The sequence below is a fragment of the Lissotriton vulgaris genome, chromosome 10 (genome assembly GCF_964263255.1).
Source record: "Lissotriton vulgaris chromosome 10, aLisVul1.2, whole genome shotgun sequence".
Taxonomy (NCBI): Eukaryota; Metazoa; Chordata; class Amphibia; order Caudata; family Salamandridae; genus Lissotriton; species Lissotriton vulgaris.
The window spans coordinates 453,764,772-453,790,244 of record NC_141698.1 but is presented as its reverse complement, the minus strand read 5'-3'; the positions used below and the strand labels follow the sequence as shown (position 1 = coordinate 453,790,244).

General features: G+C 50.1%; 1 protein-coding gene across 6 annotated transcripts in view; it reads left to right on the top strand.

The window, feature by feature from the left end:
• LOC147685396 (uncharacterized) overlaps positions 1 to 25,473 on the top strand; it is a 379,028-nt gene that overhangs the window by 176,122 nt on the left and 177,433 nt on the right. For 4 of the 6 annotated variants that reach the window (XM_086941313.1, XM_086941315.1, XM_086941312.1 and 1 more), the window contains one exon: positions 9,623 to 9,706. The exons of the other annotated variants lie outside the window; for them this stretch is intronic. In XM_086941313.1, the coding sequence (XP_086797439.1) occupies positions 9,623 to 9,706 (84 nt within the window). The remainder of the gene's footprint in view (positions 1 to 9,622; positions 9,707 to 25,473) is intronic. 6 annotated transcript variants of the gene reach the window in all.

Below are 25,473 nucleotides of genomic sequence, written 5' to 3'. Positions count from 1 at the left end.
CTCGGATGTCGTCACAGAAGGACACGAGCCAGCGGCTAGTGACCAGACAACGTGCTGAGCAGCGAGCAGAAGGGCCCCACGCAGATCGTGGAGATGCTGGGAGACTGCACTTCGGTGCTGGAGCGGCTCAGGGTCGGGGCTTCTCGGACCCCAGAGCACTCACCAGAGAGTTACCTCGATGGTCGTGCTGGTTTTTAAGAGCGTGCAGGTTCTGATGATGGCCGGTCCCTCGAGGTCTCGTCGCACCCACAGATCACAGCTGAGCTGATGACGTGGGTAGAGGTCAGAGGTGCCAGGGAAGCCGGTTCTCGTCGAGCTGGGCCGTCGGATTCCTTGAGGAAGGACTTACAGCAAACCGCAGAGTTCTTAGATGGTGCCCGCTGATGCAGGGTGACTACTCCTTAGCCACAAGGGAGAAATCTTGAGAAGAGTCTTGAAGGTCCTTTCGTAGAAAGTAGTTCTTGATTCAAAGATGATCTAATTTGGAAGGGTCCCCGCTCCGGCCTTTATCCTAAAGAAAGGGGTGGGTACATGACTAGGTCCTGCCCTAAGGGTGGGACCAGGAAGGGGGGTAGTTACACCCCTCTTCCCCTGCCGGGCTTTCCCCAGGCCAGGGCTGTCGCCCCTGGAACTGGTTCTAACCGGCAGATGCGTAGTGAGCACCGGGGTGCCACTCCGCAGTCACCTTCTCGCCAAAGCCCTACCTACCCAGAATACACAAACCCTGTCTGGGACGGTGCGAACACCGCCCTCGACAGGAAACCCTTTGTCCAAGCGCTCCTCGCTGGAAGGATTCCCAGCAGCAGGAGGTCAGACTCGTGTCTGTGGTGGCAGCATCCATTTTGTGGAGCTGAGGCTTCAGTTAACTTTAACCGGGGTTCACAGTTACGTACATGTCGTGTCCCTCTAGAAGGGCGGAATGCTAACCTCGTCGCCAGAATTGGTGAGAGGGCAGCACCCCGATTCGTATGACACCTTACTCGACATGCCTTGATAACGCGACACCGGAGTTACCGATATGGTACGCGTTATCATGGAACAGCCATTGAGTCTTGATTCCGCAAGCTGCAACCGGGCTCGGCTCGGGCCTGAACCTAGCTCACACGAGCCCACGCACTCTGCCTTCAGGATTGTTAAGGCCTGCCATAGGAGTGACTGATAGGAACTCGGGTGTCCATTGTATGGTTAGATATAGAGCTACTATACCTAAAGCAAAGGGTGATTACACGACTTCGCCCCAGCTGTCATGCAGCCAGTTGTGTCAGATTTAGGAGGCCAGCCAGGGGTGGCATAATACATGCTGCAGCCCCTGGCGGCCCTGGGTACACCTATGCCCTGGGTTACAGGGTCTGATAAGGTGGCCCAGTACCAATTGGTAAATGCACCTAGGGCACATATCGTAATTTAGAGAGGGAACAGCCAGGCTGTGGGTCTGATTGGCAGGCCCACAGCCAGAGAAAGTCGTAAACCAGTGAAACAAAAGCAAAAAATCTGGGTGATCATAGGATTGCAGACCCTACTCTCCTACAGAGGCTAGCTGAGAAAATGCAGTGGAGATACCACATAGACAAAATGCTCTTAAATCATAAACGTGTCGCAGGAGCATTAGCCAGAGAACACTGCTCCTCGCAGAGTAGACCTGTGGCCCCTGCCCTTACAATTTATACAGCAAAAGCAGTTAGTTCAGCACTCTATGGTGCTGAATTATGGGGTTTTGAGAATGTGGATAGTATTACCAGATCAGAACACACGTTTTTAAGAGATCTAGTGATGCTTCCCCGCAATGTGCCACTCAAACCATTGATGAGTGACACGGGTAGGCGTTCTTTTAAAGATGTAGCTAGTGTAAGGCCTTTGTGATTTTAGGGCCGCTTGTGCCGGTCTCCTGAGCTTACCAACTATGCCTCCACACTCACAGAAGTTATGGTTTTAGATGGTAGTCAAAGGATCAGCTGGGTGTCTAACCCAAAAAAATGCTCTTTGCACTCGGCCTTAAGGAGTCGTGGGATACGCAAACCCCACCCAGTAATGCTGAGCTCAAAAGGCACTATTGGGCCTGGGTTGATGCCCAGGAGCATAGCAAATCAAGAGTAGGAAGGCTCACTGAAGAATTTTATCTTCATAAGCAGCATATCCTTTTAGAACTATACCTAGATTTCATCCAGACACCACGAGATAGAGCACTTTATATACATTTCAGGGTAGGTTCACTCCCGGTATGAGAGCTAACTGCAAAATGGAGCGCCCTAAAGCAAACACCAGCGGGGTATCCCTGCTACAAAGCGTCGACTGAGAGCGTGGCCCATCTTATGTTTGCCTGCCCTGCATACAAAAGTCCTAGAACGAGATGGTTAAAGCCCATCTGCAGACAATTGGGCACATATGAACACTGCACTGCTCTACGTATTTTAAAGTCAGATGCACGGACCCTTTTTGTCTGTGGTGTGGCCAAGTACCTCTGCTGTGTTTGGATAATAATGTTCAAATTTCTGTGTGGGGCATTCCAATGAATTATTATGTTTTTATGCTATTTTTAGCCTAACGTTTTCCACAGTTCATACTGCAATGTTATTTTTACATCACAGCCCTTCTTTTATAAATCAAAAACAAAAAACAGAAAATGCTTGTATTATGCAGGGAGGGCTGAAATAGTTTTTAATTTTACAATGTCCCAAGTTTCATCTGTTACAGTCTGCTTTTGCTATTTATGGGCAATGATATTTTAACAACTTTAATGCACTGAAGGATTTTTATACTCTTAACTGATGCTTTTTGATAACTTGTATTGTTTTTATATTTTGATGAATGTAAGATTGCTAATGCTTTTAAGATACCTGTTATCGAATAAAGCTATTTTTGAGTAAGGGACCCATGTCTTGGCATATCCTGCCAACTTAAGGTGAATAAAGCAAACGCAAGGATGTGATGGACGGAGTGCTGAACTTTTTCAGACACTTACCTCCAGTCACAGATATGGTTTGAATCCATCATCGTTTTTTAGCTCACTTCGCCACCCCAGTTTGGACACATCCATATGGAAATCAGTCTAGACCCGGTGCCTCATTGGAACAGTCCAGCCCGAACTGCCAGGCCAGGTCCTCCATGGACCGGAAAAAAGCATCCTAGGACCATTTTAGGGGTAACACCCCTCATCATCTAGGCTAGCTTGAATACAGTGTCAAAGTGAGCAAGGGGCCCACGTCTGGGCATACCCAGCCAATGTAGGGCGAAAAAAACAAATGGAAGGAGATGATGAATGGAGTGCTGAACCTTTTCAGACACTCACCCCCAGTCACAGATCTGGATTGAATTCATCATCGTTTTTTAGCTCACTTTGTCACCCCAGTTTGGACCCAGCCATATGGAAATCAGTCTAGACCCTCTGCCTAATGGGAACAGTCCAGGCTGAACTGCCAGGCCAGGTCCTCCCTGGACCGGAAACAAGCATCCTGGGACCAGTTTCGGGATAACATCCCTCATCAGGCAGGTTAGCTTGAATACAGTGTCAAAGTGAGCAAGGTACCCATGTATGGGCATACCCTGCCAATGTAGGGCGAACAAAGCAAATGCAAGGAGATGATGGACGGAGTGCTGAACCTTTACGGACACTCACCCCCAATCACAGATCTGGGGTTTAATCCATCATTGTTTTTTAGCTCACTTCGCCGACCCAGCCATATCCAAATCAGTCTGGACCCTGTGCCTCATGGGAACAGTCCAGGGACCGCATCCTGAGACCGGTTTTGGGGTAACATCATCACCCAGGCTGGCTTGGATCCAGTGGCAAAGTGTTTTCTCTGTTCGCCCTAAGTTGGCAGGGTATGCACAGATGTGGGTCCCGTGCTCACTTTGCCACTTGAATCAAGCTAGCCTGGCTGACGAGGGGTGTTACCCCGAAACCGGTCTCAGGATGCTTTTTTTTTTTAACCACTCTGTATTGGCATTTCACGTATAGCAATATTGTCCTATACATTATAGAGGATGCTTGTTCCCGGTACATAGAATACCTGGCTTGGCACTTCAGGCTGGACTGTTCCCATGAGGCACAGGGTCAAGACTGACTTGCATATAGCTGGGTCTGAACTGAGGTGGCGAAGTGAGCTAAAGAAAGATGATGAATTCAACCCAGATCTGTGACTGGGGGAGAGTGTCTGAAAAGTTTCAGCGCTCCGTCCATCATCTCCTTGTGTTTGTTTTGTTTGCCCACTAATAGCATTTAAATTACAAATCCAGTTTACCTGCAGTACCACTTTACTATGGACATATCTGTAAATTAAATGTGCCAATTGGGTGTAAGCCAATCTTACCATGTTTAAAGGAGAGAGCACAAACGCTTTAGCACTGGTTAGAAGTGGTAAATTGCAGTGTTCTAAAGCCAACAAAAACAAGTTAGTCAAATAGGAGGGGTTAAGACAAAAAGTCTGCGGGACTTCCACACTAAAGATGTCATGTTAACGACCTTAATCCAGTTCCTGTGAGGAGTGTGCTTTTTTTTAAAACTTGTTTTTATTGATAAAGGTTTGTGCAGACAAGTATACAGCGGTAACATATTACTAGCGAGTTGCGCTCATCATCATACAGGTTACAGAGGTGGAGAAAGCAGATATTTTTAAATAGTTACATCTCTGTCCACATTTCTACGCATTTCCAATTCTACCATGGGTGATACACAAATCTCTCCCCAGTAGATGTTCCATTTTGACATTTTTTATCCCATTTCTTGGGCACCCCCTGGTTATAAATATTTCTTTCTCCGCAATCATACACCTGTCCAGTTCTTTCAGCCATATCGATACAGCAGGCGGTGCCACTCCACCCCATCCCCTTGCCAGTTCTCTTTTTACCAACGTGTAGGAGTGTTTGTGCAAGAATCCAAATTGAAGAATGGTGCTGAATGCACAGGGATAAAAGTGACTTGATATGATATGCACTGGTGGTTTTGTCTTCTGTTTATGTGACATTCTGTAACACCATTGGTGGGCAGACTATCTAATGTTAATGCTTGAGGTGGATAAGCATTTTACATCAAGGCTGCACTCAATAGTTGGACTTCGAATATAGATATATGGTGTTGTTCTTATATAGGAAGGAGACAAGTTTTGATGTGCAGATCGAATATAGCAAATTCACCTCTTTTGTGATGTTCGTGTATCCCAGTGTCACCAGTTGTTGTTCGATTTCAGTCAAGTACGTAACCGCCCATATGTTAGGCAAGTCCAGTCGGGACGTCAGGTCCACCGTCTTTCCCAATGCAGACTGCATATGACTCGTGGCTCTCTCCCAGAGACCACGTACCTACGGGCATTCCCACAGTGTGTGATAGAAGATAGCCGGCTGTTTGCAACCCTTCAAAAATAGGTCATCTTGCCTCTCCCCTAATTTGGCAAGCGTTCTCCCCGTCAGATAGGACCAATGTAAAATCCTGAGTTGTATCAGTCTAAATCTGAGCGTGATGGCCGCCTCCCTAGGTGACATAAGAGCCAATCGTCAATCTTCCTCTTCAATCAGTCCCAGGTCCCTCCCTCACTGCTCCTTGAGCTTACCGAAATTATCTGTTACATTATTACTATGTTTTTTGTAAGTCAAAGATATTGCTTTAGACTGCAGTGCCCCATTGAGCAAGCGATCTTCCAGAAGCGACGAGTCCGGTATGTCCTCGCAGCTTGGGAAGGCTGCCTGTAAGGCATGCCTTATTTGCAGGTACCTAAAAACCTCCCCCGGAGCCATTGGTAGATCTTTTCGAGATCTTCAAATTTGAGTATTGCCCCCTTTTTAATCAAATCTTTTACTGCTGAGATGCCTATCATATCCCACTGATCAAATCCTGGTTGATAGCACAGCATGCCTAGTTTCTGAGTGTACCATAGTGGTGTTGCATTGGTGAGGACGTTAGCCCATCACAGCCGCGAGTTTGCCAGACGCCAAATTTGTACAGTGTGCAGTGTTGGGACAACATGTCTTTGTCTCTTGGTGTGGGAATATAGGGCACCCAGATAACCCGATCGATCCATCTGGTATCTGTCCAGGTTGTAGGTCCAGGGTCTGCTGGCGGGGCGTACAACCAATAATTCACTGCCACCAACCGAGAGGCCCAGTAATACAACTTGAGGTCGGGCAGCACTATCTCCCCGTCGTACCACCCTTTCGTTAGTTTCTGAAGTGCGATTCTACCATCCCATAACAGTGTACATAACTCCCCCTCAACCGCTACAAAGTACGCAGCCGGAATTTGGTGCGGCCAGTTCTAGAGAATATATAAAAATCGCGGGAGGGGCAACATTTTAAAAAGAGCAGCACGGCCTGCTAATGACAGAAACAGCGACCTCCAGTGTTTAACGTCTACTCGCAGTCTGGCCAACGGGGCTGCCAAATTGTGGCTGTAAAAGAGAGCCGGGTCTGATGTGTTAAAGACTCCCAGATACTTAAATCCATCCACTGCAACTACTAACGTGCAGTCTTTGGGGAGACGGGGAGCCTGTCCATGTAGCACAAACAGCACAGAATTACCCCAGTTAATTGCATATCCAGAGTACTTCCCAAAGTTTGTAAAAATATTGACAACAGTATGTATAGACTTGTACGGGGAGGCAAGATATAGCAATATGTAATCGGCATATAAGGATATTCTATCCTCACAGTCCAATGCTCATCGGAGACCCCGCACCATCACAACTCGACGGATCCAAGCCGCCAGGGGCTCCAGCATAAGGGAAAACAGCAGCGGGGACAGTGGACACCCCTGTCTGCTGCCTCTTCTTAGCCTGAACGCCCGGGATGTATAGTTATTAACTCTCACCTGCCCCTGGATGTCAGTGTATAGCAGTTTCACCCACTTTATAAATTTAGGGCCCAGTCCAACCCTCACGAGAACTTCAAAAAGATATGGCCATTCAATGGAATCGAATGGCATGGAGGCATCCAAGGACAATATAACTGTATCTTTCCTTAAAAATTCCCTGCGCACCATCACGTTATGTAGTCGGCATGTGTTAAGAGCCATGTTTCTCCCCGGCATGAAGCCAGAATGATCCGGGTGTACCAGGGAGGAAATCACTGTCCCAAGTCGCGTGGCAAGTACTTTTGCTAAAGATCTTTGCCTCCACATTTATCAGCAGGATAGGCCTGTATGAGCCACAGTCGTCCACAGGCTTCCCCGCCTTGTGAATAACAACAATACTAGCAATAGGTTGGTCTGCCTGCAGATATCCCTTCTCATAACTTTCCCCGTACATTGCCCGCAAATGTGGGACAACCTGAGAGGTCATGACCTTGAGGAACTCAATTGGGGTGCCATTTGGCCCCGTCGCCTTCCATGTTTTGTGTACAATCAAGGGCGTGCCTTTTTTTAATCAGGATACACATACCCCTAGAACCAGTGGTATAATCGGCATGAACCAGGAGCTTGTATCCCCACCTATTAAGGGCCTTGCTTTTATTACCCACCAGGTGGGTTTCCTGCAGCAGCGCAAGGTCCGGTCGGACAGTCTCTTTAGATACTGTTCGACAATACCTCTCTTTATTTTGTCACCCAGTCCGTTAACGTTCCAAGATAGGACAGAGAGCATTAGTTCCCTGTCAACCCCCATCCCATAGCATGGTAGTATCTACAGCCTGATAGGTCAACAGTATGGCAAATACGCCATGGCGCAACCTGTAAACGAGAGCACCTCTGTCATACCTGTGTCTGTCACTTCCAAAGCCAACATGAAGATCATCACATAGCAAAACATTACATTTACATTTTAGCTTGTCACAAAAACACCTACTTTTTAGTATGGCCACTTTGTGCCTTAGGATCTCACCGCCACTTGGCATATCAATAAAACAATATTGAACTTCGAAACACCCACCTCTTCCCATCCCCCCCGCCCTTCCCCCTCCCTGCCCCCCTGCCCGTGGATTTAAAACTACCCACTCCCAAACTAGGCAGAGTGCCTCTCTCCCTCCCTGAAATGCTAAAGATGCACAGGTTAGTCAGCTCCCCTCCCCGCTAGTACATGTCACATTAACATAAGTTCAGCCATCCAGGTGTCGTGTTTACTCCAGTCCTGGTCAGGGCAAACCTCAATTGTGGCTACATATCATAACCCACTCGCCAGGTCACCACTACAGTGTCTTGCACCAATGATTATCCAAAACCCTGTACCTCCCCCCTCATACATGCGCTCTGCACCAAGCACCGTCTCTCCACGTCGGCAATAGGGGGTTGCTATTCCGTCTCTTTCGGCTGACCATCTCCCTCCGCTGAGCCATTTCCGAGACCCTCTGCACGGCCACCCCTGTGTTGTCCCGGTCTGCCGACTCAATCTCTCCTTTGGCTTCTCACCCTGCTCCACCCCTCCATCCAGTTCCACATTTCTTCAGGGGACTCGAAGGACCACGTCTTGCCATCCAATTCCACTCTCAACTTTGCTGGAAATAACATTGCATACTTTATTTCCCTGTCCCGCAATTCCTTCTTTACTGCCTGAAAGCTGCGACGGTGGGCCTGGACCTTGGCTGTGAAGTCAGGAAAGAAGGCCACCTTGTTATTGTCTATTTTCAGTGGGGGGTTGGATCTCACAGTCTGCAGGATTATCTCCCTGTCTCTGTAGTTGAATACACGGGCTATAAGTGGTCTCGGGGGTGCCCCAGGCTTTGGCCTGCCACCTGGGTCTCTATGAGCCCGTTTGATTGAAAAGTAGCTAGACAAGGTCTTGGGCTTGAGGTGTTTGGTGATGAGTTCTTCCACATATAGGTCCGCCGCCGGACCCTCTGCCCTCTCTGGAACCCCTAAAATGCGACTATTGTTACGCCGTGCGCAGCCTTCATAATCATCAAGCTGTTGAGCCATCCTCTTCTGTTTCTTTCGCATTTCAACCATCTGTGTTTGAAGCTTAGACGTATCAGTTTTCAAAGCGGTGGTGACTATTTTGAGTTCTTTTACTTTTTCATCCATCTTCCTTTAGTCCACTCTGATGAGGGAAACTTCCACCGTGACCGAGTCCAGCGAGGAGTGGACGCCATTAATCGCCGCCATAACATCATGCAGGGTTGGCTCTGCCCCCTGTTTAGGGGGAGTATGTACCCCATCCTTCTCCATTAATGGTGGCTCACTCTTGTCTTCCGCCTTGGACCAGGCGAATTTGGCTAGCTGCTTCTGGGCGTTAGCCTTAGGACCTCTGCCTCAAGGAGTGTGCTTTTAAGCATATGATAGAACTGAATATGTGTTCTCTATGGCCAAAGGTAAGTCTACACATGGTCTAAGTCTTGGTATAGATGTACTTGTTGTAAATTTCATTCGGACTCTTTCACAGATAAGCACATTTCACCTACTTACCATCTACAAATATTGTACTTCCTTAATAATTTGTGCCTTGCTGTTCTTTTTCTGGTATTTTCTATGGCCACATTCCACTCAAAAATATTGAAAGGTATTGCTGCAGTCATTGACTGTTACCTTCACATAATTATTGATATTTACCCAAGCTGAGATAACACCAAGTGAGCTAAGGTATGCTTTATTAACCTTCTGATGAAAAAACCTATACTGGACCTAGCTGAATTGGATTCTTGCAGCTTGAGTTCTTGATTCTTTGATTATTATGTCGCTAATCTCACTCTTCTCTCATCTTTTCTCCAGATGCAGTCTGTGCGTGCTGTTCCAAAGATCACTCAATACTACCCTCTAGAAGTTGTGCTAGAGAGCGGCAAGATTGTGCTGCTGGTAGGTGCACTTGGGGGAGAAGGAGGGTTCTGCTGACAAATGCTCTCTGTTGGAGAAGGAGTGTACTGCGAGTAGGTAGGAGTGTGCTGCTGGTAGGTGCTTTGTGGAGCAAAAGGAGTGTACTCCTGGTAGGTACTCTTCTAGTAGGTGCTTGTCGGGGAGGTATAAGGGTGTATTGCTCCAATTGCATCTTTGGGGGAGAGGAGTGGAATAGAAATAGATGTCTTCTGAGGGGGAGAAGAAATGTACTGGCCATAGGTGTTCTCTAGGGCATGGAATGTACTGCTAGTAGGTGCTCCCTGGGGGAGAAGAGGATATGTACTGCTGATTACAGCAGGGAGGTTCAGCCGTACAGCATGCGTGTGTATAGGTTATAAAGGTTTCCACCCACGGCCTGTCGTTAAGGGATGGGGGCCCGACCCGTCCACCTTTTTCTGAGCACTAATATTGTATTTCAGGCTCAGCAAAGGTCAGTCTGACAGACACTCTTCTTGGTCATGTCAGGTAACCAGAGGCTGTACGTGGGCAAAATGTGCAGGTACCTGTCTGCCTGAACAGAAATTTGCTGAGCTGAAGATTTCATAGCATGGTGGCATGACCCCATAAGCTCTGCAAAGTCTTACGTGAGCCTCCCCCAACGATGAGCGGGAGTGCCACTCATAACATTTGGACCTGGGTGCTTAATTTTTAAGCCCTCAAGGGCACAGGGCTGAATGTCCATCACTGATACTCGTCACAGAGTAGGGTGGGATAAGCAATCTTACAAACCCCATTCCACTCTGTGATGACTAAGAGACTGCCGCTTCCTCTCATTAGCTGAGTCAGAGAGGAGGCAAGAGATTAAGTCTTTCAAGAACCACTAAGGCTTCCTTCGGCCACCCGAGATCACCTCTGCGGCCCAGTAATTTTTTTATAATGGGGTTCGTGCGTGCGTGTATGTATGAATGTTTGTGTATTTGTGTGAGCATGGTGCTGTGAGTGGGTGTGTGATGTGTATCTGCTGGGTGTGAGTATGAGTGTGAAAAAGAGTGTGTGCGCTATAGCGTCCTCCCCAGATCGGGTACGTGCAAATGATCACGCCACACATGGAGCTTGGTATTACACATATTTATTCCTCAACATGTAACCGGCAACTGAAAATTCTACCTCACATATTCTTTCACCCACACCCTCACATCGCTGTTCTAAGGAGTCTATCAGGAACCAAAAGGGTGCTGTCATCTCAAAGGCACAAAACACTACATCTCCCCTTCTCCAGTATTTGGGTGTCTTTCATAGATTCACATGCTTGAATATTCCCCGTCGTCGGAGTGGGAGTCCCACGGTAAATAAAATAGCAATAAATACTAATATATAATAATATGTAATACATAAATATATACATAATAAGGAAAAACCCAAAAAATGCATACAAGAAGCATCTGGTACCTAACCAAAAAGTTCCCCATAGGAATGCATGGGGATAAAGAAATTCCAATGCAGCCTATCCTTGTCATTATGTTAGTTCAAACTGCAGCCAATCAGGCGTCAGCAGCCCTCTAGAACCTTCTCCTCAGAGCTCAAGCCCTCAGATTTTCTACCGCACGTCGTGTGTAAGGGAGTCTCCCTGAGCTCTGCTCAGTTTTCTTTCTTCAAGTGTTCCAGTTTCTCCAATATGTCTTCAAGTAAGAAGTCTCTCTTCAGAGCTTGTTCCTCCTGTGGAAAGCTGAGATTATTTCATGATGACCCACACAGTAAGTGTATTTACTGCCTTTACCCGGACCATGAAGTGGGCACCTGTAAACTCTGTAGAAAATTCTCAGAGAAAACTCAAAAGGACAGAGAAGGCCGTTTACTTGTCTGGCTTCAGAGGCTTAAGGACAAAGACAATGTACTTTCTGACGCTGAAAGTCTTGGGTCAGGCCGTTCTAAAGCAGCTTCTAAACGTGGTAGTGTGCAGGAGGTGCCTTCACCATTTCTTAAAAAGAGGAAAGTTTCCCTCGCTTTGACCCCTGCGGTGTCTTCACCTTTACCTACCACGTCTGGGCCCACGAGACAAAGCTCTCAGGCTCCTTCTGCTTCAAAGTCCAGTTTTTCTGTGAAGAAAACGGATTTTCCGTCGACGACGGTAGTTTCAGCTCCGTCGACGAGAATGGCTGTCTCTGGATCAAAATCGACGACGACAGTCACGACGACGCTGGCCTCTGGATCGTCGTCAGCTTTAGCGTCGACGTCTTCGTCGTCGATGAGAGTGGTTCTCAGCTCTAAGACCGTGTCTTCTGTGATTCCTATTTCATCTTCGACGACGAAGAAAGTTCACTCGTCGACGACCCGGTCGTCGTCGACTAGAAGTTTGAAGACTTTGACTCCGTCGACGCCCTCGTCGATGAGCGCACCGTCGACGTTTGTCCCGTCGACGAGGGGGCCTGTGCCATCTGCTCCGTCGGCGACCGCTCCGTCGACGACCGCTCCGTCGACGACCGCTCCGTCGACGACCGCTCCGTCGACGACGACTCCGTCGACGATGACTCCGTCGACGACGACTCCGTCGACGACGACTCCGTCGACGATGACTCCGTCGACGACGACTCCGTCGACGATGGCTCCGTCGACGAAGACATTGAAAGTGAAGGCTCCGTCGACGATGGCTCCGACGATACCAATGAAGAATGTTCCGTCGACGGTCTCCTCGTCGACGATGGCATCCAAGTCGATTCCATCGCAGAAGTCAATTGATGTCATGCCGTCGACGCGTACGCAGGACACAATTTCGACGCCGGCCTCTTCATTTGCTACAATGCCTCTATTGCCTTTACAGTCCAGCAAACCACAGTTCGAGACTCTTACAGAGCGAGAGATGTTTAATCCTCCATCTCCTCTGTTTGCTACTGATTCTGATCAAGAGTCTGATGACCAAGCGCACAGTCTTTCGGATCTGAATATTAAGTGCCAAGAATTCAGTAACGATGAGGAAGATCAGTATAGCCAACATCAAACAACTCACCCTCAAGTTCCAACTGCGATGTTGCCTATATCAATGATATCGAACCTCCAAAGTATGTTGGAAGATTACAATCGGCGTTTCCCACCAACGCCACAGGTTACAACTGTTCCATCGGTGCTGAATCCAGTTTCTGACCCGGTTTTGGCTCCTCCTCAACCGGCGTCGCCCGTAACTGTTCACCGAACTACTTCAGTTCGTGTTCACACTACCATTTATCCGGAGGATGATGATGACGAGAATCCTCCAGAGCGTGAGGATGGTGAAGTTTCTGAAATAGATGAGGATGGTGAAGAACATTTGGCGGAGTGGGATGACTATCGTGCTCAAACACCATCTCCTTCTCAGGTGCCAACAGCGGATTCTCCTCCAGTAGAAATCGCAGGTTTCCACCAGTTAATGGACAGGGCGGCGCAGCGATTCAAATTGCCACGAGCACACCGAGAGGAAGATTGCTTCCTATACGATTTCAAGAACCAACCCTTGAAACAGATCCACACAGTCCCGATTATAGACTTCATCTGGTCTGAAGGGGAGAAAATAATGAAGACGCCAAACTCTCTACCAGCACAACTGCCGAGGTTAGAGAAGAAATACAAAGCTCCTGTAGGATCTCCAGCATGCCTTACAGGTCAACCTAAGCCCGACTCTGTCGTCACGCAGGCAGCTCAACGAGGTTCAAAGAATCCGGCGTCTACAATCACTGCTCCTCCGGACCGTGAGGGCCGTCGCCTAGATGCTATCGGGCGAAAATTTTCCTCCATGTCCTCTACAACGGTTCGAGTAGCTAACGCAATGGCCATTTTAGGTCGTTATGACCGTCAGGCTTGGGCTGACATGTCTGCCTATGTAGCGTTAATCCCAGATGCTTCCAAGGCAGAAGCACAGAAAATTCTGCAAGAAGGAGAAAGGACGGCAGAAGAACTTATAGATTGCGCAGTGGATGTAGCCTGCACTGGTTTTCGCCAGCTCGCTGGAGCGGCCGTCCTGCGTCGCCAGGGTTGGTTACGCTCAACTTCGTTTCGACAGGAAGTTCAGGCAAGAATCCTAGATATGGAGGGGCGTGGCTAGCAGCCGACGATGGCGGCAGCCTAGAGGGAGAGCTCCGTGACTGAGGCGGCTCCCTGGATCAATCCGAGCATCCATCCGTTTCTGAAACCTCCCGGGCGGGAAGGCACAGAAGCCTAGGACCAAGCGGCGACGTACCGTGCAAGCGGGACCTCAATCCGAGGTCGGGAAGTGCGGTTCTGGCAGTGCCCAGGAGGGGCCTCTGCACAGCGTCCGGACCGGGGACCACAGTAAGTGGCAGGCCTGGAGGAAGTGGCCCATCTCGGGCGCAGAAACACCGGAAGTGCCCGGCCATGGAGTGCGGCGGTGGAAGATCGACCGGAGCACCCAGCCGCCATCGCCGGACATCAAGAGCCGGAGGGGCCTGGCGGGAGGCGCATTAGAGGTGAGGGCAAAGAGATCGCAGACGCCCGGCGTGGGCGAAGGGTGACACACGGAGCGGCGGAATCCAGGCCGGCGACCGCCATCTTGGCCGGCGGCGTCCGCGCTGAATAACTATACCGCGCAGCAACTCCCCAAGGGCGCCTTGAGCGGCAACGAGCCCAGACGCCGCAAAGAACCTCGAGGATACCCACGCCCGGCTTGAGACCTGAGACCTGAAGTACATTCACACGGGGCGCCCGTCCTTTCCCCGGCAGGACCTGGCTGGCACCAGCACGGGGCCCCCCATCTACATCAGAGATCCCGAGCAGGGGGCCCGACGGCCGCAAAGAGAAGGGGGCACGCGTGGCACTCAAGGAGGGTGGTGACAGTTCCCTCAGGGCAACGCCGATCAGCTGCATACCCCGCACAACAGCCCGAGACCCTGCTGGTGGCCTCTCACCTCCACACAAGAGAGATCCGGTCCAGCTGGGCGCCTTTACTGGACACAGTGCCTGGAACGTCCCTCGAAGGCTGCACCCCACCCCTGCACACTGAACGGACCCCGGAACAACCCCCTATTAGCTATCCGAGGAGGTCTGTGAGGCACAGCCCCTGTGGAACTTGAAGAGCGGCGACTACACGGCACCAAGTCGGCCCAAGAGACGCCGGAATGGCAGGCAAAGGACCTAAAAACGTGGCGGCGCAGTCACGCCTGGACCGGTTCGCGTATGAGAAGCCCGGCTCTCCCTCGCAGGAGGCCAAATCACAATCAAGTAAAACGACCGACGTGCCTGGTGGCAAGAAGGCGACAATAGACGACGTCATGCGAGCCCTCACGCAGGTACAAGCCACGGTGGGGTCGATCTCAGCCGAGATTACGCTCATAAGGGCGGACTTTCATAAAATGACGGAAAAGGTGAACAACATGGAAGTGGTGACCAAATCCTTGGTTGAAGACGTGTCTGAACTGCAGATCAGCATGGAACGCATCTCTAAAGAAAACAAGGAGCTGCGCGAAAAGCTCGATGACCAGGAAGGGCGCTCAAGACGAAATAACATCCGTATTATAGGTGTGCCAGAGTCGGAAGACACGAGGGCGATGGACCTATATGTCGAGAACCTGATCAAGGAGACTTTGAAGCCCAAAGGACTCTCGGCCTTCTTCACAGTGGAAAGGGCGCACCGGGTGCCAGGAGGACGCCATAAGACTGGCGCTAACCCCAGACCAATAATAGCGAGACTCTTCAATTTCAGGGATCGAGATGCCATCCTACAGGCGGCGAGGAACTCGCCTCCCATTAAAATCCAAAACGCGACACTCGCATTCTTTCCTGACTACACGGCCGAGGTGGCACAGAGGAGAAGGACCTTCTTTGAAGTCAAAAAAGAACTGAGAGCCAGGGAAATCCCATACTCCATGATCTTCCCAGCCAAGCTTCGGGTCGTGGCTGACAACAAGACTTGGTTTTTCGATTCCCCGGAAGTGGCGCAGGATTGGTTAGAGGGATGGAGACCGACGGGCCTCCCCCGTCGCTCCAACAGGCAGAACAAACACCGTAATGCCGGCTCGCGGCAGGGCTCGCAAACCAACGACGAAGGCGCGGAGGTACATTCCCCTTTGGCTGAGCTTCATGAGGACAGTGCGGACGGGGGGCTGTGAATCGCTGCTGTCGACTGGATGAACCGATGAAAACGAAGACTGACAAGGCCGCTTTGGACACTGGGCGGAAGGGCCTCCGCAGCTGAGGAAGGGGGCCGCCGACCACGGAGAAACCTTCACCCCAGCGAGCAAGTACTATGTTATGGGTGGGGATCAAGCACTCTGCTGAGTTGGGGGGGCGGGCAGTTTTGAGTCCGTTGAGCAGGGGGGCAGGGAGGGGGGGTGTTGGGGGTAGGATGGGGTTATGGTTCTTAGTTTCTACACGGGGTCAAGATTGCTACAAGGGGGCGCACAACCACAAAATGCCACTGTCACGATACTGCACGCAGAGTCACTACACGGACCTCCTGGTCCTCCATGCGCACAACTTCTCAATCCGCATACCCGCACAGGATGGGGGAGGACACTAATGTAGGGCGGGCGTCCCCCTTGAGCCTCATGTCATGGAACGTGAGAGGTCTGGGCGACAAAATCAAGCGAGGGCTGGTCCTGCAGAGTATAAAAAGGGTAAATCCCGCCCTGGTCCTACTACAAGAAACACACCTCACAGGCACGGCCACAAGGGCCCTAGACAGGAGGGGCTATAGCATGGTGGCACACTCTGAGTTCACGAGAGGGTCCCGAGGCACCGGGATACTACTTCACCGGTCGTCCAAGTTTGTAATTCAATCAGTGGCAACGGACACACAGGGCCGCTTCGCAGCGGTGCATGGACAATGGGAGGGAGAACCACTCAACATAGTGTCGGTATACATCCCGCCGGCACTGCACACTATAGCCTTCCCGGAACTAGGCAAATTCTTATTAGACCTTCCAGAGGGGACTCTTGTGCTGGGCGGGGATTTTAATGCAGTGGCTCATGACTCCCTAGATCGATACCCAATACGTACACAAACACCGGCACACTCTAAATTGCAAGACTTCATAGAAGCGCAAGGCTTAGTGGACATATGGAGGCGGCTCCACCCAGTGGACCGGAACTACACATACTACTCAACGGTTCACGACAGCTTGTCGCGGATCGACTATTTCCTGACGTTGGGAGGGGGACACCTCACTTTCGCTGACTCACAGATTAGACCGCGAGGGGTCTCAGACCACTCCCCGCTAACACTGACTCTCTCCAGTCAGGAACGGGCCAGTAGGCGGATCTTCCCTATCTACCCGGGATACCTTGGGGTGCCTGATATAGCCAAGGCCTTGAAAAGATGTACGCGATCTTACCTCACCGAAAATGTGGGATCAGTGGCGTCGCCTACGGTCCTGTGGGAGGCCTACAAAACGGTGCTCCGCGGGCAGGCGATCTCAGTGATCGCACAACACAAGCACACGCAGCGTCAGGAACTGGTAGGTCTAGAGGGACAACTTGACAAGGCAACGCAGGACCACGAAGGGAACCCAAATGGAGACACGCAACACGCGCTCCGAATAGCCCAGCAACGACATACTGACTTTCTGCGCCGCGGAGTGAGGGAACATATGTCAGCTACTGCGAGTCGGGTGTACGACATAGGCGACAAAGCAGGGAAACTCCTGGTGTGGTTGGAGAAAGCGCGGGGAGGTCAGAGGGCCATACTCCAGTTGAAAGATCCCAATGGCGAGATGCACACCAGTCCGGCGAGAATAGTGGAGCTCCTGGCAGACCACTTTCACTCCGTATACACCCCTGAGTATGAGGTCACACGGGAGATGGCAGAAAGCTCGCTCTTAGGAGTGCAGACCCGTACTCTCACCCCCGACCAACGGGACGAGCTTGACTCCGACCTGACAGCGGAGGAAATACAGATGGCCATAACGGCACTACACCCGGGGAAAGCGCTAGGCCCCAACGGGGTCCCGATAGAGTGGTACAAAGTTATGTCCAAAACGCTATCCACACCATTGCTTGATATGTTCCAAGAGTGTCGGAAACGAGGGAGACTGCCTCCTGACCAACGCACGGCCACAATTGTTGCAATACCCAAGCCCGGCAAACCCCCTGAGGACTGTGGTTCGTACCGCCCGATTTCCCTCCTCAACGCTGAGAGTAAGATCCTGGCGAAACTGTTGGCCACCAGGCTCCTGCCTCACCTGCCACACCTGATACACCCGGACCAGTCGGGCTTCATGCCGCACCGGAGTACGGCGCTGAACCTGAGACGGCTGCACGGGGTGCTGGCGCGAGCACCACGGTTGGGGGAACCAGCGACGGTACTGTCACTAGATGCCAAAATGGCATTTGACATGGTGGAATGGCGCTATCTCTTTGCGGTCCTGGAACATATGGGTATTGGCCCGACGTTCATATCATGGATCAGACTACTGTATGCCGAACCCGTGGCGCGGGTGACCGCAAATGGCCACATATCGAGAGAGTTTCCGCTGGCACGGGGCACGAGACAAGGGTGCCCACTCTCGCCACTATTGTTCGCCCTAGTGCTGGAACCCCTAGCCACAATTATCAGAACCACCCGGCTTCTGAAAGGCGTACAATGGGGTGGTGGTTGGGAAGATAGAGTATCCCTATATGCCGATGACATGCTCGTCTACCTCATGGACCTCACGAACGGCATCCCGGTCCTACTGGCACTGTGCGAAACCCACGGTACGGCTTCGGGCTACAAACTTAACTGGTCCAAGTCCATAATCTTCATGGTGCAGGGCGACCTTCCAGCCTTGCCTGAGGACTGCCAATTGATCGTAGAACACACCTCCTTTAAATATCTAGGGATATGGATCACGAGGGATCACTCGACCTTCATGGAACTGAATCTTAAGCCCCAGCTGGACAGGCTAAAGGCGGACGTGCGCCACTGGAAGAATCTCCCCTTAACACTATTAGGTAGAGCAGCGCTCTTCAAGATGATGGCACTGCCTCGCTTCCTCTATGTCCTGGAAAACACCCCAGCGATGGTCCCCGTATCATTTTTCCGCCACGTAGCGGCACAGCTGTCCGGCCTTCTGTGGGGTGACAAACCGGCTAGGGTTGCGCGACTGAAGCTGACCAGGGACTGGTACAGTGGAGGGATAGCCCTCCCCGACCTCGAACTGTACTACTGGGCCGCTCACCTCAAGGTGATCAACCAATGGGTTCACGCGGCACAGGACGACCCGGCATACGAGGCTGACAGGCACCAGCTGGGCACTTCCACCCTTCTGGCCCCACTCTACAACAAAGGAATGGTGAGGAAGCTTGAGGGACCTACCAAACACACAGTAACCATCTGGCACAAAGCGCAACGGCGGCTGGCATGGGAGGGAGTGATCACTAGCCTCACGCCACTATGGGACACGAAAGCACTCGGCAGCCTGCGCAGTTCAAAAGGGTTTGATCAGTGGGACACTATCGGGATCTCCGTGGTGGGCGACCTATGGACGAGGGAGGGCGTGCTCTCCTTTGCGACACTGAGGGAGCAATATAACCTGGAGGTAACCGAAACATACAGGTACATACAAATTAGGCACGCACTTTTGTCGGTATTGGAACCAGGTGTTACGCTGCCGGAATCGGCCCCGTTAGAGGACCGATTGCTTACGGACTACATGGAGTCCAGTGCAACCTCACTCACTTACCGCAAATTGATGAACAACCTACCGGATCCCCTTGGAAAGTTGAAGGAGTACTGGGAGGATGAGGTGGGAGACCTAGATGAGGCGGAATGGAACGCAGCCCTGGCATCGCCCAGGGAGGCGGGTATTTCCACCCGATTCAGGCTGGTCCAGCTCAAGGTACTACATAGGGTCTACTACACCCGCACCACACTATATAAAATACACAGGGCAGAACACCCATATTGCCTAAGAAAATGTGGGGAGGAGGGTACACTATTCCACACTATATGGACCTGCCCAATCTTACAGGCCTACTGGAGGAGTGTCACACGCACGATCAGTCAGGCCCTCCAAAGCCCGTTCACGCCTGACCCCAGAATCTGTCTCTTGAACGTATGGGGCCCAACAGATTTGTCGTTGCATGCCAAGGGCTGGGTGGTCATTGGAGTAATGATGGCTAAGCGGGATATAGCGAAGAATTGGGGGGCACTAGAGACACCGACACTGGCGCAATGGTGCAGGAATATGGACGTGCTAATGGTGACGGAGAGGGCAGTATATCAACAGAGACGTAATCCACGTAAATGGAACAGGATTTGGTCACCGTGGAACACATACAGGGGGGACATTTGTGAGCCTTTGCCCGAAGAGGAGGATGGGGACAGCTCAGGGGACGATGAAGACTTGGAGTGATAAGAGGGGGGAAGCGGGAGGCCCAGGTACACTGCATGGGTCCGGGACCAGGGAACTTAAGGGTCAAGAGACTGCTATCGCCAGAGACTGTGTTTAGGATTGCTGAATGCCTGCATGCGGATAATTGTTGCAATGGCCTACAGTTCATGATAGTACAATGCAACCCCTGAAGTAGCAAGTTTTATGTTGGGGGGGGGGGAAAAATTTAAAAGTTGCTCTATTGATCGTAGGCAGCTGAATGTTGACGCTGCTCTACAGTACGTTTAATTGTGAATGTATACCATGAGAATGCAACAACAAAAATAAAATTTAAAAAAAAAAAAGAATCCTAGATATGCCATATGACGGCGAGTCATTATTTGGAGCGCATATTGATGAAGCGCTACAATCAATTAAAAAGGACACGGACACTGCACGTGCTTTGGGTACCCTTCAGTTTAAGAAGCAGCCCTTTCGGGGTGCTCGAGGACGTGGCACTACATCCACTTTTCGTGGAGGAAGCAGTCAATATCGGTCCTTCAACCAAGGTAACCAGCGTTTCACCGGTAACCGCCAGCAGTCTTCCCGTCAGCAACCCGCCAGAACTTACAGAGGGAAGTCTAATTTCAGAGGACAATCCAACAAACGTCAATGACTTGTCTATCGAACGGAGAATTGGAGGTCAGATCTCTCTGTTTGGTTCTCAATGGTCCTCCATTACTACGGACCGTTGGGCACTCGACATTGTGAAGAGAGGCCATGCATTGGAATTTGTCGAGGTACCTCCTCCAACGCCACCTTCCGGACCGCCACCTCCGCACCTAAAAGAACTATTTCATCAGGTTCGCCTTCTCATTCAAAAAGGTGCGGTGGAAGTTGTGCCAAAGTCGCAGAGAGGGAAGGGGTTTTATTCCCGTTTTTTCCTTGTCATCAAAAAGAACGGAGAATGGAGACCAATACTGGACTTGAGAGCACTCAATCATTATCTCAAGGATCAGACCTTCCGTATGCTAACGCTTGCAGAGATCTTGCGTTTGCTCTCAGTCGGAGATTTCATGACTACCATCGATCTCCGAGACGCCTACTTCCATGTCCCAATTCTAGCGGCTCATCGCAAGTTCCTGCGCTTCAAGGTGGGGCACCTTCATTTCCAATTCAGGGTCCTTCCATTTGGCCTCCGTTCGGCCCCCCGAGTCTTTACAAAAATGTTGGCTCCGGTCATGGCTTTTCTTCGTCTCCAAGGCATACAGATATTCCCATATCTCGACGACTGCCTCCTGAAATCACAATCCCGCGCACAACTTCTACACCATACTGCAGTCTGTCAGACAGTATTCCGTTCCTTGGGTCTGTCCATCAATCTGGAGAAATCTCAATTGCAGCCAACAACTTGCAAGGATTTCCTAGGAGCAACGCTGGACACCAAACTAGCCAAGGCATTTGTCTCCCGGGAACGTCAGCAAAGGATTCTCCGACTAGTTTCGCTACTTCTCGCAAAGAAGTGCGTTTCAGTCCGTTTGTTGAAGTCCTTTCTAGGGATGGCTTCGTCGTGCATTGCTCTTGTCCCTCATTGCCGACTACGAGCACGACCTATCCAACAGGCTCTGGACAAGCAGTGGCGTCAAGTCACCGGTTCCTTCAACGATCAGGTTTCCATCACCATTCCCATGAAGAAGGCGCTCAAATGGTGGGCACAACCACACCAGCTAGCGGCAGGCACGTCTTTTCTGTCCAACACCCCAGATCTGACACTAACGATGGATGCCTCCCTGGAGGGCTGGGGAGCTCACCTCCAAGACCTGTCTGTGAAAGGGAAATGGACTTTGCATCAAAAGACCTGGCACATCAACAAGTTGGAGCTTATGGCTATCTATTTGGCCCTGAAATCATTTCAACCAGTGCTGCAGGGAGAGTCAGTTCTCATACAGACGGACAACACGACCTGCATGCATTATATAAACAAGCAGGGCGGAACGAAGTCTCCGGTGTTATCCCGCCTGGCAGAGGCGATTTGGGACTGGTCCATCAATCATCAAATCCAAATCACAGCAGTTCATCTTCCGGGGTTGTCCAACCTCCTGGCGGATTCCCTAAGCAGGTCTCGATCATCCAACCACGAGTGGGAACTCCACCAGCCAACACTCGATATGGTCTTTCACCGTTGGGGATTCCCGGCAATCGACCTCTTTGCAACTCCAGAGAACCGCAAATGCCCCGCTTACGCAAGCTGGCATCCCCACAAAGGGTCCCAAGGCAATGCCCTTTTGATGGATTGGTCGAATCTCTTCGCCTACGCTTTTCCTCCGATCCCCCTAGTGCCTCGAGTACTTTGGAAGATGCGGAGAGAACCCTGCCACATCCTTCTGATTGCTCCCAGGTGGCCACGACAGGCGTGGTTCTCAGAGCTGCTACTCCTGTCTCAATGCAAACCCATTCTTCTTCATCCTCGAATGGATCTTCTCTCCATGAACAGGGGTCAAATCTACCATCCGGACCCCTCTTCCCTGAGCTTGTCAGCCTGGAACCTGAGCACTGTGAATTTGCACATCTAATCATTCCTCAGGAGTGTCGTAACATCCTCGCTCAGGCCAGGGCTCCATCAACTATAAAGACTTATAAGTTGAAATGGAAACGCTTTTGCCACTGGTGTGCAGACGCCGGAGTACATCCTTTGCGTGCCACGCCCGCTGAGCTCCTCCCTTTCTTTCTCCATCTGGCTCAGTCGGGTTTGTCACATGCTACTTTGAGGGTCTTTCTGGCGGCAATATCACGCTTCCGCCATGATGGCTCCGCCTCCTTATGCTCATCAAGGTTGATACGTCAATTCTTCAAAGGACTTCTTCGGACTTTTCCTCCAGTTCGGCGTCCCCCTCCCGAGTGGCGCCTCAACATTGTCCTTTCACAATTAATGACTGCACCGTTTGAGCCAATCCATAAAGCGGACCTCAAGTATGTCACCTGGAAGGTTGCGCTTTTACTTGCTTTGACGTCTTCACGTCGAGTGAGTGATATACATGCTTTCACGATCAAACAACCATTTCTGCAGTTTAAACCGGATTCTGTGCTTTTACGCACTAACCCTACTTTCCTTCCAAAAGTGCCGTCAGACTTCCATATTAATGAGCCTGTTGTACTGAAGTCTTTCTTTGCCAACCCGCAATCTCCTGCGGAACAACGCTTGCACTCTTTGGACATTAGAAGATGTTTAAAGTTCTACATCAGCAAAACAGCCCAGTTCCGAAAATCGGATCAGCTCTTCGTGGCCTATGGCCGTTTTCAAAAAGGGCGACCAGTCACCAAACCTACAGTAGCCCGATGGGTGGCTTCGGCGATTGCTTTCTGCCATCAGAAAGCGGGAAAGCCTTTACAGTCTACAGTCAGAGCCCACTCTACCAGGTCTGTAGCCTCTTCGACTGCACTCTTTGCCGGAGTTCCATTGCATCAGATTTGCAGAGCAGCCACGTGGTCCAGCAGGCACACGTTTACAAAGCACTACAATCTGGGTGCCATGGCTTAAGGAGATACCGCAGTGGGACAAGCTGTGCTCCGTAATCTTTTTCAATAAGGTGAGCCTCTGTACTACCCTCCTCCTATGGTTTCCAGTCTTATGCATGTCTTCTCTATGTATCACTATAGTTGTATAACTTCTATGGCATGGGTTTATACCTGTTGATTCCAACCTTTGGTGTATACATTGCATCCTGGAAACTTTGTGTTCGGATACGGACTGCTTACTATTCTATATTCAAGCATGTGAATCTATGAAAGACACCCAAATACTGGAGAAGAACAATTATTACTTACCTGTAAACAGGTGGTTCTCCAGTATTGGTGTCTTTCATAGATTCACATGCGACCCTCCCATCCTCCCCTCAGAGGCTCTCTTCTCCTCATAGACTCTGTGGTCACTCTTGTGCTACGAAAATCTGAGGGCTTGAGCTCTGAGGAGAAGGTTCTAGAGGGCTGCTGACGCCTGATTGGCTGCAGTTTGGACTAACATAATGACAAGGATAGGCTGCATTGGAATTTCTTTATCCCCATGCATTCCTATGGGGAACTTTTTGGTTAGGTACCAGATGCTTCTTGTATGCATTTTTTGGGTTTTTCCTTATTATGTATATATTTATGTATTACATATTATCATATATTAGTATTTATTGCTATTTTATTTACCGTGGGACTCCCACTCCGACGACGGGGAATATTCAAGCATGTGAATCTATGAAAGACACCAATACTGGAGAACCACCTGTTTACAGGTAAGTAACAATTGTTCTTTTGTTAAATAAAGAGTACATCAATACATATATACATCACTGATCTTGAATAGTTTGTTTTGGTGTTTGAATCAATTGCCCAGATCTGGTCATATGAGATTGTACAGTAGAAGTGTCCATGACTGGCACTGGTGACAGAGACACTGGTACAGTCATTGAACATTATCAGATTTCAAAATCGAATTAACACCCCATGTTGAAAGAAACTTTCTAATCACGCAATGATTCTGTCATAAGTAGTGGAAGACAGATCTTCCACTAGGAGAAAACAGGAATATTCATCTACAATTACTAGTAGATGATGTCTGTTGTCAAGGGGTCCAAAGAAACCAATTGTAATCTTCTCCCATGCATTCTTTGGAAGATCATACATGTTTAATGGATGCAGGGTTGTTTTGGGTGACAAACAGTTGCACAAATGACATGCCTTTAACTCCTTTTCAACTCTTTCATCAAGATGAGGGAACCAAACTCAGTCGTGTAGAGCTCGTTTAATCGCAACACCTCCAAGATGTCCCTCATTAGCTAGTTCAATAACTTGTCTCAGACTCTCAGGAAGGACAATTCTTGACCCTAATAAAATGATGGCTTCTGAGGTAACTGGAAGTTCTTCCAGCACATTTTTGAATTTCAGGTATTCAAGGTCATCATGAAGAGGTTGAGTATATTTTTGCCACAACTGATGTGAAATAATGTCTTTGGGTATCAGCAAATCTCTGTCTGTGCGTGTGGCAGCAATGATTTGTTCCACCAATATGACAGCTAGGGTACTCGATTTTACAATGAAGTTAACATAAGCATCAGCCGCTTTAGAAGTAATGCCATGACACTGTATTGGCATGCATCAGAAGTGACAACTTAGAGTTGGGAGCCTAGCTGCCTGCTTCCGGCCTGGATTCAGACACAGGCGAGCAGGAGAGAAGATGCGGGACCTGGCGGCAAGGTCCGTTTCTAAAAAAAAAAAACAGCCTGTGCGCGCGCCAGCCACCCGCGAGCATTGCTGGCCACCCCTGGCATTCACACACGCATGCACGCACACACATTCATATCCATTCACAACACACACTCCCATATATTCATGCACACGCATTCGCACTAAACATTTTAAAAAAACACACTTACCTGCGCAGCACTGCCGAAGAGGTCTCAGGTGTGCCTATGGTCAGCCAATGAAGGAAAGCAGCATTACCTACTTGTCACAGAGTGGGATGGGGTC